The sequence below is a fragment of the Mytilus trossulus genome, chromosome 3, assembly GCF_036588685.1.
Source record: "Mytilus trossulus isolate FHL-02 chromosome 3, PNRI_Mtr1.1.1.hap1, whole genome shotgun sequence".
In the NCBI taxonomy this organism is placed as follows: Eukaryota; Metazoa; Mollusca; class Bivalvia; order Mytilida; family Mytilidae; genus Mytilus; species Mytilus trossulus.
The window spans coordinates 33,361,013-33,379,886 of NC_086375.1; the positions used below are offsets into that span (position 1 = coordinate 33,361,013).

Below are 18,874 nucleotides of genomic sequence, written 5' to 3' on the forward strand. Positions count from 1 at the left end.
TAAGTCAAGATTTAAATCGCAATGAGACTAGAAAAGAAATGAATAGATGTTCAAGATCAACAATCAATGAATAATTTCATTAGATAATACAAAACACTTTGATATTATAACAGAGCTCCCTATGTCTACTATCTGTTTTTAACCATGTAATAAATGATACCAATTCGACAAATGGTCACTTGCATGCGATACTGGACATGCAATGGCCGACAAGACGAGTATAAGTATTAACAATGTATCAAGAAAGTGCTTCTTTGTACCAAAGGTCAGACCATGGGTACTATTTTGTTTCTTGGTCTGTTATAAACCAATCTGAATCCATCGAAGCTATAAAAAACAAATTCAAATTCGTTATTTATTGCAGAAATATACCAGAACTACTATGGTTGACATACACAATGCTAAATCATTGTCTGTTTATATTCAAAATTGAAAATATCGAAACCCGTACGAACTATCGCGTTTTGATTCAAGATGACATGACACACAACGAGCCACATACGCGATAAGAAGTAGTAAGTGTTTGTATTTTTATGATTACGGAAGGCACCAGTAGTCTAAGTTTGCAATATTTTTCATTTTGTTTCGGTACCACTCACGTCTTTTTCGAATAGATCCACGCGTTTTGATTCAAGATGACATGACACACAACGAGCCACATACGCGATAAGAAGTAGTAAGTGTTTGTATTTTTATGATTACGGAAGGCACCAGTAGTCTAAGTTTGCAATATTTTTCATTTTGTTTCGGTACCACTCACGTCTTTTTCGAATAGATCCACACTAAACAGAACACCCAGCAAAACACAGTTACTAAAGGAGTAGTTTCCATTCAAATACACGGTTCATGAGATTGTAGACTTTTCTTCTCGTTAAATTTCATGCCCAATACATATTGGAACCACTTCTGTGCATGCAAAAACCAAAACTATTAAACAGCTTGTTATTAATCAATAACATAGATTTTATCGGAATTTAGTTTGCTATTCTTAAACAAATACGTGTTTTTTTAAAACTTTTTTCCGTTCATCAGCGTCGTTTTACCTCCGGATTTCTGTACTTTTTTCTGTGATTCATATTTGTACTTTATTTAATGTTTGGCATCTTTTACCCTATTTGACAGTTTCAACCTCCGCTATTATAAAGAACTTACATTTTTCTTAGCTTTGCCTTTTGACTTGACGCTGAAACAAAAAAATGCCATTGTGAGTGTTCCAGCCCCATGAGTTTAATTCCCGATAAAATTTACTTATGGAACGACTGTTTGCCAGCTTAACACATACTTTTAGGACGCCGTTTGTTCAAATGAAAGACGTTAACATTTAGCGTTAGCGTAGAAAGCGTACTTTGTGTAACATATATATCGGTTATCAAATGAGGGATTAGATATTATATAATAACATAACATATACGTTTCATACGAATTCTTTCTTCTAATTTGCTAGTTTTATTTTATTTTCGTATAAAATGCGACAAATATGACTGCAGGTGCTTTCAGTGACAACTTAAAACATAGCATATAATAAACAAACGAATGTATTAGTTCTAATCCAGTAAGTTCATGGTAATAACATACACATATACAATGTTATTAAAATACTAATAATTGAAATACTATTTTTGTAAATAATTGGGTTGCAAAAGCATTGAATGTAGACACAATATAGTGTAAGTGCTTCTGTCAACCGTTTTACACACTGAAAATTTTTACAAAAGAAACATTAAATAGTAATAATAGTTTTAATATATCCGTTAATATATAAATACTGTCAATGTTTGTTTGTTCCTTGACCTCCAAAGCTTCTGTATTGAAGGACAAACGACAGGACAACACTGAGGTGAATTCATCCATCCTTTTTGTTTTTGGACTGTTACTACCACAGGAAATACAAGAAGCGTCTTCTTCATTAACATCTCCAACATTTTTTCTAGCTGTGGCGAGAAGCACCTTTATAGTACCCCCGGGTTTACATTCCTTATTTGCGATTGTTACATTAAATATTCTGTAATTTTCTTTACATAGTTGAAATAGTAATTCCATATTTTTCGTATGGAATATTTCAACAATGTTACCTGATAATGAAATCTGAAATGAAACAAATGTTCAGTCTATATAATATTGTTTTAACTTCTAGTAAAACATTAAATTTACCATGTATTGTCACATTAACCAATTATGTCTGTTGGGTTGCTAACCCAAGTTTGTCAATATGATTGAAATACAAGCAACTGTCACACAAAAGAGAGATTTAGCTAGGTATAAATAGTTATCAAAGGTACCAGGATTATAATTCAGTACGCCTGACGCGTGTTTCCTCTACATAAGACGCACCAGTGACGCTTATATCGAAATATTTATAAAGCCAAACAAGTACAAAGTTGAAGAGCATTGAGGATCCAAAAAATCCAAACAGATATAAGCTACTCATATTCTTCGTCATATCGTCATATACCTGTATCCAGCCAGGAGTGTGAGAGTTGCTTTCCAGTCGTTCGGTTGGTTGCTATAGTCTAGCGTTTGATTTTATGATGTTTTTATGGACTTCTTCCTTTTTTGAATTTATCTTGAAGTTTGGCATTTTTGTTAATATTTGTGTATTTGTTTATGAAATAAGAACTAAAGATTCTCTGAATCTGCAGAAAAACTCTTGCATTATATGATGTCAGTATACTCATCAACTTACTTAAAAGCGTGTGACACATACATATTAAGACCGTACCTTGACCTATAATGGTTTACTTTTATAAATTGTGACTTGGATGGAGAGTTGTCTCATTGGCACTCAAACACATCTTCTTCTATCTATAAAGTAAGAGACGCTGATCCTGTTGATACAACATTCTTGCTCCTGTTTAGTTCGTGCAATTCTTTTTTTTTCATCTTAATTTATATCTTCTTAACGAAGATAAGAGATTTGAACACAGGTAAACTACCGTTGCTATATAATTTAAATTGCAAGGAGTTATACATCTAGTTGTAACGTTTTTGATGCTGACTTTAATATAATGTTAACAGACATTTAATATTCTACAAAAGAATTTGAGGATTTGTTGCCTTCATGTACATGCTGCTTATGTTGCTTTTGGTGGTATATTTTCTTTTAATTTCATGTGCATAATATTTTTGTGTGCAGCAACTGTAAAAGAGGGACGAAAGATACCAAAGGGACAGCCAAACTCATAAATCTAAAATAAACTGACAACGCCATGGCTAAAAATGAGAAAGACAAACAGACAAACAATAGTACACATGACACAACATAGAAAAATAAAGAATGAACAACACGAACGCCACCAAAAACTAGGGGTGATCTCAGGTGCTCCGGAAGGGTAAGAATATCCTGCTCCACATGTGGCACCCGTCATGTTGCTTATGTGATAACAAATCCGGTAAATAGTCTAATTCGGTAGGTCACATTCATGAAAGGGAAGTGGATTGTAGTTACGAAGTAAGGAACATATCCGATATCATTTGTGAAACGGTTATTCCATAACGGTCAACCAACTCATGATGGCGTCCGTAAAATTTACAAACTCAAGGGATGATTTCAACTTCACCATTTGGAACTCTTGGTTTAATAGCTTCCTTGTGAGCAGCAACCCTCTATCAAGAAAATCATGATAGGAAATGCAAGCACGGGAATATCGTATCAATTGGGAGATATATACCCTGTAACTTTCGTTACAAAACATATTACCGGAAAAAACCCGATTATCTTGGGTCTAGTAGAACTGTATTCTATGTTGACACTGTTTTGACTATAAATAAATAATTTAAATTTACCTGGAATTTAGTGTTCATCACACAGAGTAATTGATCCGAAACCCCTAGAAGTGTATACCCCTTTTCTTCCCACAACTTTTGTGTGTTATTCGCTTTTTCATGTAAAACACAATGCACAACAATGTACAGGTCTCCACCAGTCTCTGGTACCTCCTTTGTTAAAATCATTATTACTATTTTTCTTTTATATTCCAATACATTACATAGTGTCTCGTGAATATCTGAGAAGCTAGATTCTGATGACAGTGAGGCTCTAGATACAACTGCAAATCTATAATATATGATTAGTGAAAAAAAAAGTAAAATCCCAAAAATACTGAACTCTGAGGAAAATTCTAAACGGAAACTCCCTGATCATATGGCAAAATAAAAAGACTAAACCCATCAAGCGAATGGGCAGCAAAAGATATTCTTTCTGAATCTAACATTGATATAGATAGACTAAAAACCTGTGATAATTTAAAACAATTAAAAAATATTAAAAGCTATATTAAACCCCAAATAAACTCATACTACAACAACCTGTTGATAAGTAAGTTAACATCTATTGATGATAAAAGTAAATTAAATTTTTATAAAGCACTTGAGCCAAATCTATTGATCAAACCTTACCTCTCTAACCCCAACTTTGAATTTAGAAAATTAATTACAAAACTTAGAATCAGTGACCATTCATTATTAATTGAAAAAGGGAGGCATTTTAAAATTCCTCGCGAAGAGAGACTTTGCAAAAAATGCAAAGTACTAGATGATGAGAAACATTTCTTAATAAATTGTTCCCATAATTCAAATATTAGATTAACATATTTTGACTGCATTAACAGAGAAAGTAATTCATTTAAGAATTGAATGCTTCTTTTTGTAAATTTATTGGGGTGTAAAAGCGTTGACCGAAGTACATTTTGTATGAATCGCGGAAGCGCTTCATTCTAAAAATGTACGCACGGTCAACGCTTTTACAACCCTATAAAGTTACAAAAAGAAGCATTCAATACTTATAATTACATTTTTTAGCTAGGATTATAAAAACACGATTTTCATGAAGTTAAATTTTTAAATTCACCTGTGCACTTTATTGTGGGACCTCGTGTCATCATGAATAAAATGTTATTGTCTCATGCAACTGCTTACGGAATAACATGTTATGTGGAATTAGCCAATCAGAATAACGTATTATAATGAAACATACATCTAATGTAATTATTTGCTAATCTCACTGACAATGACAAAGTTTTATATATGTTCCGGACCATATGAGTATTTGGACCATACGCGTATGGTCATGACCATATGGGTATATACTCATATGGTCGGGGTAGTTAACACTCTGTTACAGTTTACTTTTAATACTTCTAAACTCTTTTTATGGTATTACAGTTTATTAAAATGACGTCATCATATAGGTAATTTTATTATTATATTATTATACAAAGATAAGCTAAATAAAAATAAGAATTCTAATATGACGTGCTTCTTTCGCTTTGTGAACAACACTGTGTGAAAATTCTCGATATATCTATACTTAGCGCAGACTCAGAGATATACATAATAATGGATGTTACAATATACCTCCCACGTAAATCCACATGTATTTGAACCTACATTGCAAACGATATGCCAAATTTATTGTATTACTAATTTTAATTAAAAAAAAAACATTACAGAACTTTTATTAAAAAAAAATGACTTATTCAGATGCATAATAAAAAGAATTAATGTATTGCAACTAGTTTTGTTTATTTCCTAAATATAGTAACACTGTATATTTTGTGCAATGTCAATTTCATCATGGAACACTTTCTCTACAATGAGGGGTTCATTAAGGGATGCAAATAAGCTTGATATTTATGTTACGATTTAAAAAAATATCAATATACTAATTTAAGTTGCAGTATAAAAACAATATTTAGTCAATATCACAAAAATAAAAACTTTTTTGTAACCAACGAAGTTCGTATAATATTGTATTAAAATGGAATTCTGAGGTTTTCTATTATTGCCTTTGATTCAGCGAGTCAACATGACAGCTCCTTCTTTACGAAATGTCAATTTTGGATTTGACGGTAGCTTACGAGAAAACAAAAGTCATGTAAATTAAAATGATCGGAAATATTGGGTTTGAGAATTAAACATATTTATTCTAGCGGTTATTAACGAAAAAATTAATGCAAGTTAAAGATGTATGAGAATATTTGAGCTTTATCTAACAAGGAGTAAAAAAGAACAGCTCCACACACGGCATACCAACCCTCGCTTCAGTATTTAAATTAACTTATTTGTCCTATTAGAATCGAAATAATTCATGGAAGCCATAGATTTGTTGTAAATTTACACATGGCCTGGGCCGTGATATTCGTTAATTTTATCCCTCGCTAACGCTCAGGATAAAATTCGAATATCACGGCCCAGGCCATGTGTAAATTTCCAACAAATCTATGGCTTCCATGAATTATTTCTTAAGTTTCACATAGTTAGTTTTACTTAATTGTCAAATTTAATGTAAACACATTTTATACCAATGGCCATTACCGATGGTCATTACCGATTTGTTATTAGGGGTGAATGGCAATATATGTCGACTAAAAAATATATATCTCAAAAATTTCTTTATGAACTGTTACATAAGAAGTCACTGAAAAGTAACACAGTTTATTTAATAAGTTGTGAATATGGTGTATTGCAGTCATTTAGAGCTTCTTAAAAAAAACGTAGCCCTCGGTATCACTGTACGCAGCTGCAAAAAGGGTAGCTTTTCACTCGCAAGCAAAAGGTGTAAATGACAAGGATCGTGCAAAAAATTCTAGCAAATGCAAAAAATTTATGATGCCGTGTGGAAGTGAATGTCACATAAGCCTACATGCAAGAATGCAAGAATGTTACTAGCGATGAAAACTAACTATGGCATCAATTTTTAATTTTTACGTAGTTTATTATAAAATTAATATATTGTCATTTAATCATCACTGTTGTTTTTAGATAAAGTTTTTGTATTATTGAAACGTTTATAATGTAATTTGAAAAAATACCTATATGGTCTAAATACTCATATGGTCCGGTCCGTTAATAACCAAACGAGTATTATACTCATATGGTCCGACCATACGCGTACGGTCGGACCATACGCGTATGGTCGGACCATATGAGTATACGCATATGGTCACGACCATACGCGTATGGTCATATGGTCCGGAACATATACTTAACCCATCAACACCAACACAAGTGAATAAACTAGGATCCTTTATAAAAAAGTCAATGGAACTGAGGACAGGTGACCCTTTAATATTTACCTGAATTTGTGTATATATATTGAGTAACTTAGTTATTGTCTTTATTTGTTTTTGTTGTTGTTATATTATGTCATAAACTGTAAAGTTTATATGGCAATAAAACTTTGAACTTGAATTTGAATTTGGTAACAAATGTCAAATTCCTGACTTAATACAGGCATTTTCTTATGTAGAAAATAGTGGATTGAGTGCACTTTTGTTTAGAATATATTTTTTTTAAAAAGGAGTGTAGAATCGCTTTATAGTACTATGATAGTTTCAAACTAGTTGCAGCTTATTTAAATGTACGTTGTATTTAACGGATTATGTTTTTGGGAAGCCTTAAGAAAGACACAATTTGGTTAGATACGAGCACTGTGCAAACAACAGTTGTCGCATCTATAGGAGGTTTTGGCTTTTCTTCTATAGGAACTGATATCTACGACATTTGCAGGGACAGTATGTTGTTAAAACTCTGTCCAAAATTTGTTATCTCAAACATTTCTGTGTTCTAAGTTTGCATTTCCCACTATCAAGTTGGAACTAAGAAATTTGAATTTTGAACTTTTTTTTTTAAATTGAGATATGAAAAATATCAAGCTGGACATGAGAAATGCCAAGTTTAAAGTTAAAGATGTCATTATGGTTCAACATTAAATCTGTATACCTAAAAAAACCAGTCCAGCGTTATGTGTGATGTTACTGATATATTCAGTGAGTTATACAATTAATCAGTCATCTCGTATACGGAAATGTGCAGCTATGTGCCTATTGCTATGCAAACAGATATTGCTAAGTTATTTGGTTGATGCATACTTGTTTAGCTATAAACTAAACAACATTTTGTTTTCTCTGTGCCAAGTCAGAATTCTCCATTTGATTCGTTGGTTGATAGAGACGAGCGTTTGTATTTATCAGAGTTTATGGACTTCACTCTTTTTGAATTTCCATTTGAGTTGGGTATTTTTGTCAATAAATTTTTCCTATTCTGAAATATTTTCTTTGTTTGTATACATTAAATGATCTGCAATTATTAAACATAGGAAAACTTCTATGTTGTGTCTTCTGTACTTATATTTGTCTGTTTGTCTTTTTATTTTTGGCCATGGCGTTGTCAGTTTATTTTCGATCTATGAGTTTGACCTTTCCCTCTGGTATCTTTCGTCCCTTTTTTATTGCCTCTAACTATAAATAATAACTTACATACAATACAGACCTATAGGGTCAACTGAAAAGAAACTCTGCAATTACTTAATTAGGTTGATTTATCTTGGGAGTTCATAAAACCCTTAAAAGGTTATTAAAACCAGAAAAAAATGTTATAAAAGACATCAGTGTTCAATCACTTACAATGGGTATCTATCAGTATTAAAAGATACAAAGCCTGTACTGGGGATATCAGTAGGCTCGGTTAACTGCCACCAGTCAGCCACACATTCTGGACGAACCTTGTTTGAAGCTAGTACAACTAAATCATCACATTCAGTTTTCGAATGGAGAGGAAGGGTTATTGTTACATCATTCTGCAGCTGAATATTTTGAAATGTATTGATAACTAAAATGTCACTGAATATTCTTCCTCCTAAAACTTCATCGCTCAATTCTGTTGTATTTATTACCTGAAAAAAAACCAAATATAAAATACATTAAAAAATTTATCATACGGTCATTCGATAACAAATATGCAGTTTCTAAAACAGAGACAGACATGGGATAAAACATTCAGTGATTTTTAAAATATATGAAAGTTACACAAATAGCACGAATGATAACAAAAAAATCGATATACAAAAATATGATAAATAAGTTTTTTGAAACTTTTAACTTAAGGCATCTAAACTCTCCATCTTTGATTTTTTATTACTAAACAGTGCATGCTAAAATAAACAAAAGCACCAAAACAAGAAACTAAAAATAGATGACAATCATAAACTCATGTCGACTGATTATTTGTTGCCTTACGTCCATTGACAAATAGTCGAGACGAGATGTCGATGAAAGACGAATAACTACACGGTAAATGAAATAAATAGTACTAGTAAAACTACTTGGTTGTACCATTAATCTTAAAATAAAATTTCACAATCCGAGAAAAGCAAAACGAATTCAGAAAGACTCGACACAGTCAATAAAGGTCATGTCAATTCCGAGCCGACTCTTCACCGTCATAAAAACTCATGCCACTTCAGAACAGACTCATCACGGTCATAAAAATCCATACCACTTCCAAGAAGACGCTTCTCTTTTGGTGTTTTGTTTAACGTAAAATCTCAAAAATTGAAAATAAATTAATAAGAAAAAACAACCCAAACACTCTTGTTAAAAAACACAACAAAGCCAACCATAACCTCCATAAGTCTTGACAATTTAACCATTAATCCCCATTAGAAACCAACCTTTGTGAAAAATTACACAGAAAAACTGACCTACCTGCACAATCTTTTTAGTGGTAAGAGGCCATGATTGCTAAAAATCTATGCAAACAGGTACACGGAGAACTCACCCACACAAAGCACTGTAACCAATGAGAAAAATCACATATGAAACCAAATAATTTACACCTTTGTAATTTAAAATGTCTTAAAACTCCCCGTCACATCGTGTCTTAAAACTACCAACGGATGTCTTATGAAAACGATATTGTAATATCGATGACCAAACAAAGACAGCGTTTTATAATGTAAACGTACTTTGAAAGAGACGACTGTGTCCTGTCTTAATGTATTCGTTGGTATATACACTTTTGCACCAGGCATAACGTTTGGTTGGAATGTTGTATCTGAATTCGAAATTTTAATTTTTTCAATCTTCTCTTCCGATACTAATACAAATTTGTTGTATACGCCATCTTGTATTTTTAGAATGAGCGACACAGTTGTCTGAAAAGAGAAACTTTAAAGAAAAAAGCCAAAGTATTGAACCATACCGCTATGAAGTGTATACTGGTAATTGAATGCATAAAGCGAATTGAGTTTTCTTTTTTTCTTTCTGTGTCTATATTTTAAAAATTTCTTCGGATTTAAACACATATCTTTTTTTGACACTGTATGTGGATTTCTGGATATCGTTTGGTTGCAGTGCTTGGTTGTCAAAACTTGATAAAAAGTTATTTAACACGAATTAAAAGCGCATACAAATCTTTTAACGTCCTTTAAGAAATAAACCGAAGTCAATTAGGAGTAGGAAAACCACAAGTGTCTGAGTCATTATTTCAGTGATCAGTGATACGTTTAATTAGACGGAGTTGACATCATGTAATAGCGATCACATTTTGCCATTCTTTTAGTATTCAATAATATATCAATTAAGTAGTAAACTGATTTATACAAACATTATGAAAATCGCTAGTTTCTGAGTCAGTATATCGGTATAGTAGTCTGTGTTACGGTTCCCTGGAAAATAAATTGTTAATTTTTCGTTTGAGTTAGCAATAACAATTACCTGCAAATCTTCTGTATACACGAACGTGTTCTCTGAATCATCTATACGCCCAAAACAGTTTTCCAAAGGCACAAATTTCAGTTGTCTATTGGGTCGCATTATACTATTTACTTGAACTTTTAGTTGTATCTCTTTTTCTTTACAGTCCCATGCTCTTAATTCATATACGTCACTAAAATACTGTTCAGAAGTTTGTAGATGATATTGGGTATTGGAAAATTCAAGTTGCATTTTATAAAGCTGAAGAACAAATGGTCTACTGATCTTTGTGGTGTCAACTACAATTTCCACAGATTTACAGTTGCATGCCTGGTGTGGGTGAACAGAAACTATTGCCTTGCTGACAAACCTGAATAATGAAATGCACAAAAAGATTTAAAGGAAAACGTGTGAAAACACAACTCCACGTAATAGATTTTAAAAATATTCAAGAAATACTCTATGGAGGACCAAAGAAAAATAACCATCTCTCTAAAGATACCAGGCTTAAAATTTTGTACGCAAAACAAGACTAAGAAGCAATTTTCGAATCTAACCAGTTGGAATTATAAATCAAAAGCGAAGTCCAAATAGCGATGCAAAACACGACAAAAGATATCTCTGCTTGGAGATTAAATAACATTAGTGTTTATAATAATTTAACATTTTATTACATTAAAAAATCAACTTCTCATACAAAGACATCACACAAAATTATAAGAAAGAAGAAAAAAAAAAGGATTTTAGATGAATTTAGATTAATTGATTGAACTATGCTTGCTTTACTGTACATCTTCATAACTCAATTTTGAGGGTGTTTTCAATATAAAGACAATTCTATAAATACCCATTTCTGAACCCAGGAATAAGCTGACACTGTCTGTCAAATGCCTCTAATATCTGATGCTCTTTGGAGCCATTACTGTTGGTAGCCCAATCCTAAAAGTGCAATTTCAATATAAAATTGCAAAGTCAGCAGCTATATAAAATTGCAAATATCGTTTTTTAAACAGTGCATGTTTGTAAGTTTGTAAACATAAAAAAAATATAACTTTTACTCTATGACACGTGAAATACCTTGAATTCAGGCGAGAGTAGTTTATCAATGTTCAAATCTTGCAAATTCCCAATAAGACACAAATCAAGGCAACAGTTGAAAACCGAGGTAACGGCGTGAACACCAAATGGACCGAGACCGGGTGTGTCTCTTGCTATGTATTCACCACTTGCCATGCGAATGTGACAATCGGGAATAGGAAACAATCGATTAAATTTCAGATCAGGCGGTCAAATTGTATTAATTAATCTAAGACGGCGGAAGGCCATTTTTTCACGCATCGTTGTCAATATAATGGAAATCGATGCAAATGTCGTACAAGTATGAGGATTAGCGCTATATAACCAGATTTGGAAATGCCTGTACCATGTCAGGAATATGACATGTGATGTATATTCGTTTGATGTGTTTTGTCATTTGATTTTGTCATTGATTACGGACTTTCCGTTTTGAATTTTTCTCAGAGTTCAGTATTTTTGTGATTTTACCTTTAAACTTATAACATTTGAAAAAAAGGGCCAATACTTGAAATAACACTGAAGGATAAAACTTATATAGAACCGTAAAATAACGAAGAAAAAATTGAGATTACATTGTACCAAAACTTTTGGCTCCCCATAATATCATTTAATAAAGTTCAAAAGAAGAGTTACCCAATTTACTACACATGGATCGATACCAAATCTGAGTAATATTTCCACCATACGAGGACTTTTATCCATCACAGCTATGTATAATGCTTTATAGCCTTCCTGTTAATAAACATAGAAATTATGAATACTGGGAATCGAAAATGTTAATTGATATAACAATGCAGATGCATTTGAAACGCTTAATACTTTAAATTATTGTACCTTCACATATTGAAACAGAGAAAACGAAATTGATACTATATTTATTGTCATAATGAGAGTATTTTTCTTAGTACCTCAAAAAATATATCATCTTGCTATTCTAGATCTCGTATGCATCATTAATATTTTTGATAAAATAACAAATATAACACTTAACCAAGATACAAAATTAATTTGTCAAATTACTTTATGGACTAAAAGTAGCAGAAAACATGAAATATCAATTTCGATCTTTTTCATAAATCAAGATCTTCCTGAATAGAACAAAATGAAATCAGACGAGTTGACAAGATTGGTAAATTTGATATTGTAATACTACCTATGATGAACACACATAGTAAATACAGGTAACAGTAATATACCCGTGTTCAAAAGTCATAATTTTAAATCGACGGAGAGAAGAAAACAAATCCGGGTTATTTATTCTACTGTAATACCAAGCAAAATCTCGAGATATCATGATTCATTCATATATTCTTTTCATTTATTAATGTTACGACAAACGATTTTCCAAAATGCAATGCACAGTATTTTTTTTTATCAGAATGTAATAGAACAACAAATCTTCAAAAACATCTGTAACTATTCATTAAAGTAATGGTATACTCTTAATATATCTGTTTTTCATTTGTTTTCGACAGAGCGAACATATGTCTCAAATTGGAATAAAACAGATTATATCCTACCTTATTTTCAGCCTCTAAATTTGCACCAAGAGCTATCAACAATGCAGCAACATGAGCATGTCCACGTGACACGGCTAAATGAAGTGGCGTATCTCCATTCTAAATTACAAATAATTCACGATAATGTAATATACTTGATATAATAGTTTTAAAAAAAAATTAACAGTTAATGAAGTTTCTTTATAATCTTTTTTAAAAATGCTGAAATGACGAGTTTAAAATCATACTACTATCTACACAAAAGATTTAAATATTGATAGACCAAATATAACATTATTAGTTGTTATTAGTTGTTATTGGTTGTTATTGTCTTTTAATAAGTTATCAGTAACTACTACTACTCTGAGATTTATACTTTGTGTCTTTTGCGATTTGTTTTTACTATGGCTGTGTATCGAGCTCATTAGTTATGTGCCTGTTTCCCCATTGTTATTTAAGGGCTCTTTAGCTAGATATGTGGTATAACCTTTGCTCAGTGTTGAAGGCCGTTATGTGACCTATTGTTGATACAATTCTAAATTATTTGGTCTCTGGTAGAGAGTTGTCTCATTGGCAAATTCTTGGGAGATGTTCATTGTTATTCTGTGGTTTGCATATTGTAATGAACTATAATATTATCAATTTATGTATCTGTCTTTAGTGTTTGTACTGTGTTTCTAGTAAGCAGTGGTACCATTTTAGCGGTATTTTCAACATTGCCCTGTAAGCGGGAGGTAAAAAAACCCAGGTTTAAACCATCATTGTTTCAGGCATAATTTAATTGATACATTTTAGATCAAGTGAATTTACAATTTTCTCATTAAGTATGATATGGCTGTTTAACTATGGCTTAAACTTATTGTAATTAAGATGACCTATGTCGATGCATTATGATTACCAATGAGAGAACTATCCACCAAATTTCAAATAAACTGGACCTAATCAATTATAGGTAACAGTATGCCTTTCCAAAATGAGAAAAACTCATACCATGTACTAGAAGTGGGCACGGCTCCGACATGAAATAACCAAAAGAATAACAAAAATCCACATCATGTGACACAGTCGTCTTCAGATTGATTGACACCAACTCCCAAAAAACTATTGAGGAATTCAGGGGCTAATAGTCGACAGTTACTGTTTTATCAGTATTGAAATCTTTTCTACGTCCAGTAGTAGCATGCATGTTTACCTCATCAGTGCAATTAACATCAGAACCACGCCCCACAAGATTTGTTATTGTGTCTGTGTTTCCGATTGATGCTGCAATGTGTAGAGGTTGCCTTCCAATATTCTGAAACAAAACATTAGTTGTGGAAAAAAAAGATACAAATGGCAGAACTTGACATTTGTTTTCTGGAATTATCTTCTAAAACTGACTAATGGGAAGCAATTTGGAAGGCTAAAAGCAAATATCGTTTAATAAAATATAAATACCTAAATGATTTTATTATATCTGCAAGTCGTTTAAGTCAACCTCACGGGTGTCATTCGGTTTATCGAGAGAAATGAGCGTGAAAGAATATCTAACGGCGGTCAAGTATTGAGCGACGATCGTGAAAGCTCTGGTAACGGATCGTGAAAGACATTTAATGGAAATTCTAGGTCAGAATCTTTTAAAAAATCGCTTAATTTTCAAAACGCGGAACAAATCCGAACAAAAAAATATGTCTGTCAAAATGGTTTAACTTCCCAAACATTACTGTGAAATAAGAAAGAGAAAATATGCATTACTTTATGAAAAAACACAAAAGGCGCAATGCATATCTATGAAAATAATTACAAATAACACGCTTTTTGTTACTATAATGGTCATGTTTCAGTTCATCGTGATATATTTGAAATTTAATCTTTGGTGTATCTCATAGTACAGTAAAACTAAGGTATGATCTTCTCTTAAAAGCATTAATTTGTATATGAAAACCTTGAATTTGTTGAATATCCATCAAACTTGATCGTGAAAGATCAGGCAACGCATTATTTTGATCGTGTAAGATAATGCGTGACCAGACTTATAACTAGTAAACAGAAATCAGTATTTCTTTTACCATTTGATAAACCTGCAACTGGTTGAAGCCTGTAACTATATATTTTGATAAGGATGAACATTAAAGCTATTTTTTTTTATTCAACGTTTTACCTCGAAAGTTAAAAGAACAACAACTAAAACATCTCTAAATAAGTTTGAAAGATTCAGCTCTCAGAGAATCGGTCAAGTGCAATTCAGGCAGACTGACACTATTTACTAATAGCCAATAATATGGATATGCAACGTTTAAACCAAAATAATATCCATCAAACAAAAAATTACAGCAAAACAGCATCTTTCATAAGTAATTTGAGATTGAACGATAACCAACATTTTGTGCAACAATACTTTCTTAAGTTCTGTATATACAACGCAGATGTGGATTGATTTAACTATATACTACAGACTATAGAATACCAGATCGCAAATGCGGTAATGTCTCGTCTGCTTTACTTATGATAGTTAATTTTAGGAAACGTCTATAATATCAAGGGGATTACTAGAAGTGTCAAATGCGCTTAATGCGCTTAATGTATTTTTGTCCATCTGATGAATTAAGCCTTTTCAATTGATTTTTATAGTTCGTTCTTATGTTGTACAGTTATACCACTGTCCCAGATTCGGGGGAGGGTTGGGATCCCGCTAACGTGTCTAACCCCGCCGCATTGTTAATGTTTGTGCCTGTCCAAAGTCAGGAGCCTGTAATTCAGTGGTTGTTGATTGTTTATGCGTTACATATTTGGTTTTCGTTCATTTTTTTTTATACAAATAAGGCCGTTAGTTTTCTCGTTTGAATTGTTTTACATTGTCACTATGGGGGCCTTTTATAGCTGACTATGCGGTATGGGCTTTGCTCATTGTTGAAGGTCGTACGGTGACCTATAGTTGTTAATGTCTGTGTCACATTGGTCTCTTGTGGATAGTTGTCTCTTTGGTAATAATACCACATTTTTTTTCAAATTATTATTGTCAATGGTTAATAAAAAGAGTGCAAGGTCAGATGAACCGTGACATACAGATCTCTACAAATATCCCGTAGACCAAATAAATGTGTTCCGATCCTTACAGCGCCTTAGAAACTGACAAATATAAAAGTTATGCTTAGCCAAATAATTCGAAACATAAGGTCAAAATTATATGAACCCTGACCGACAGCGAGACATAGACATCTTACTATCATTCAATATATCAAATACATTTGACGTCATTATGGTCATTTATGAAGCATGCAAACAGACATGTACACTTTACACGAAATACCATGGCGCTATAGCATACAGTTACAGTAGAGATCACTTCTGACCTCTCATTAGAACTGTCAGAATATCTGTCATAAAACTATTCTCGCCTGTCCTAGAACAGTTCTACCTAGAACTGTTCTAAGTAGAACTGTCAGAATCAGTTCTAGGCAGAACTGACTAAATCAGTTCTAGGTAGAACTGTCAGGACCAGTTCTAGGGTAGAACTGTCTAAATCAGTTCTAGGTTGAACTGTCCATATCAGTTCTAAGCGTAGAACTGTCAGCAGAACTGACTAAATCAGTCAGGACTGTAGAACAGTTCTAAATGACGTAACTGCAGTAAGGACACTTTAGAATTTAGAAGAAATAAATCACTTCCAATTACTTTGCTATCTAATATCAGATTTTCTATATTTTTTGATGAATAGATATAACTTTACATGTACAAATATCTAAGTCGATGGAAGATTATCCAACTCATCGAAAGGTGGGGAGAATCGGAGACGGTAAGGGCTTGAATTATTCGAGTTATATTTTACCCAAGCCTTTATATTAAGTTCTTAAAACTTATAAATCAACTCTAGCATGTCTAGCTGTAGAATTTATAAATCAGTGTAGCCGTAGAATTTATAAATTAATTCTGGCCGTAGAATTTATAAAAACTGTTCTAGAGTAGAACTGTCAGGGTCAGTTCTAGGTAGAACTGTCCAAATCAGTTCTAGGTAGAACTGTCCAAATCAGTTCTAGGTAGAGCTGACCAAATCAGTTCCAGTTAGAACAGTTCTAACCTAGAACTGAATAAAAGGTGTAAGGCTGACAGTTCTACGTACTGTTCTAGAACAGTTCTCCTGACAGATTTAATGAGAGGTTAGAAGTGATCTCCACTGTATATATCCAAAGGCTAGACAACATAAAACGAGCATTGCCGAATGATGTATGAAAATGGGTTCAATGTGCAGAAGTCGAAAATGTACACCTCACAATCATAACAACAGACACTTATCCTAAAGCTTAACGAATCCGCGATACGGACTTGACCACAAAAATGAATCTTCATCCATGAAATAAGGCAAATTCGGGGTCAGGTGAATCCTGTCTGGCGGACATGTAGTTTATAGGATCCAATATACCAAATGTGGGTATCCTATAACTCGTGATAAGTGAGTACTTCACATGACACTAAAAAGTTCATCCTACAATCATCCAACATTTCATTTTCTGAAAATATTTATACTTTGAAAAGCTAAACCTATTGAGGATGTTGAACTATATAGCTTTTCTCAATACCAATAACAAATATTAACTATGATATAATTGAAGAATAATTTGAACGTCTTCGTAGCATCGGATCTTTCGCGATCCTTTTCACGATCTTCAAAAATACGGTACGTGATCTTTCACGATCCAAAAAGTCCATTTTTGTGTAAATAGTTCTTTATTTACCAAGTTTCAGATTATGTATATGCAAAATAACTATAAGAACCATTTGATTAATTCAAATAGAATGCCCTTATTCGTATTAAACTAGGTTTTCTAGTCGAATTTGTGAAAAAATCATGTTTGTTTACATTTTTTATGTCATTGAAATTTCGAGAAGCAATCTGCCTTTTGTTGTTTTGTAATAACTCTGTACTTTTAAAACTCGATATTCTCACATACTAATCATAATGTTGAACCATTTTGACAGACAGTTTTATTTTGTCGTAAATTTGTCTGTGTTATTAATAAAATTATAATATGTATTGACCTTTCATATGTCTTCTCGATTAAATGTCTTTCACGATCCGTTACCAGAACTTTCACGATCGTCGCTCAATACTTGACCGCCGTTAGATATTCTTTCACGCTCATTTCTCTCGATAAACCGAATGACACCCGTGAACCTAGCGTACAGGGGATGTTAACTTAATGTGATCACCACAACATATTTTATCAAATGAAAATCGTAAAACAAGATGTGTCATGAGAGGACTGGGTATTGAGTAGTTATCATAAGCACATATTCAAAAGATAACATCCGGTAGTAAACCCAACTTAAATCAAATAAAAAAATAATAGAAATAAGAAGAATGATGAGAAGATAAAATTATAAAAAAAAAACAAAAAAACTTACTAGCTGTTGTAGAACGCTTTCATTCTCCATCATGCTACAATGTCTTTGATTGTCTATATAAAGTCATAAAAACAAGACAAAATTAAACTTTTAAGACATCAGCTGAAAAGTTAAAGTAAAAGTTATTGAGTAACATATACAGTTTCAAATTTAGAAGATACTATGACATTGCAATTAGAAATACACCAAATAATAATAATATGCGAAACATTGTTTATCTCAGTTGACAAGATATGCACGTGCATGTTCAACCTATACGGACTTCATACACAGGAGTGTGCTCCATACGTAGAAACTGCTCAAACAAATTTATAAGAAGATTAAGATTAAAAATGACGCTCTGTGAAGTTTTGAGGACACCGTCAGGAATTGCTTGATCAATGCAATGTGTCTGTGTTTAAACTAACTAAGGACACTGTTACCACGTCTTAAACTGGGATTTAC

At 32.5% G+C, this 18,874-nt stretch overlaps 1 protein-coding gene across 1 annotated transcript; it reads right to left on the reverse strand.

Annotated features, from left to right (window-relative positions):
- Positions 1-142: 142 nt before the first annotated feature.
- On the reverse strand, positions 143-18,532 carry LOC134710695 (uncharacterized). The gene is made up of 12 exons (XM_063571086.1): positions 18,431-18,532; positions 14,241-14,342; positions 13,070-13,168; positions 12,183-12,281; positions 11,320-11,411; positions 10,494-10,842; positions 9,743-9,931; positions 8,403-8,671; positions 3,784-4,054; positions 1,767-2,085; positions 1,153-1,183; positions 143-327 (listed from the first exon to the last, which is right to left on the reverse strand). The coding sequence occupies exons 1-12, from the start codon at positions 18,461-18,463 to the stop codon at positions 267-269; spliced, it is 1,914 nt and encodes a 637-aa protein (XP_063427156.1). The 5' UTR covers positions 18,464-18,532; the 3' UTR covers positions 143-266.
- Between the last annotated feature and the right edge of the window lie 342 nt (positions 18,533-18,874).

Bases quoted from the DNA above. Each gene is read 5' to 3' on its own strand.
- LOC134710695 (XM_063571086.1), bottom strand. From the start codon at position 18,463: ATGATGGAGAATGAAAGCGTTCTACAACAGCTA. The intron at 9,932-10,493 runs GTAATTGTTATT...TTCTCTTTTCAG, and splicing joins TGTATACAGAAGATTTGCAG to ACAACTGTGTCGCTCATTCT. The intron at 4,055-8,402 runs GTAAGTGATTGA...CATATATTATAG, and splicing joins AATACTGATAGATACCCATT to ATTTGCAGTTGTATCTAGAG.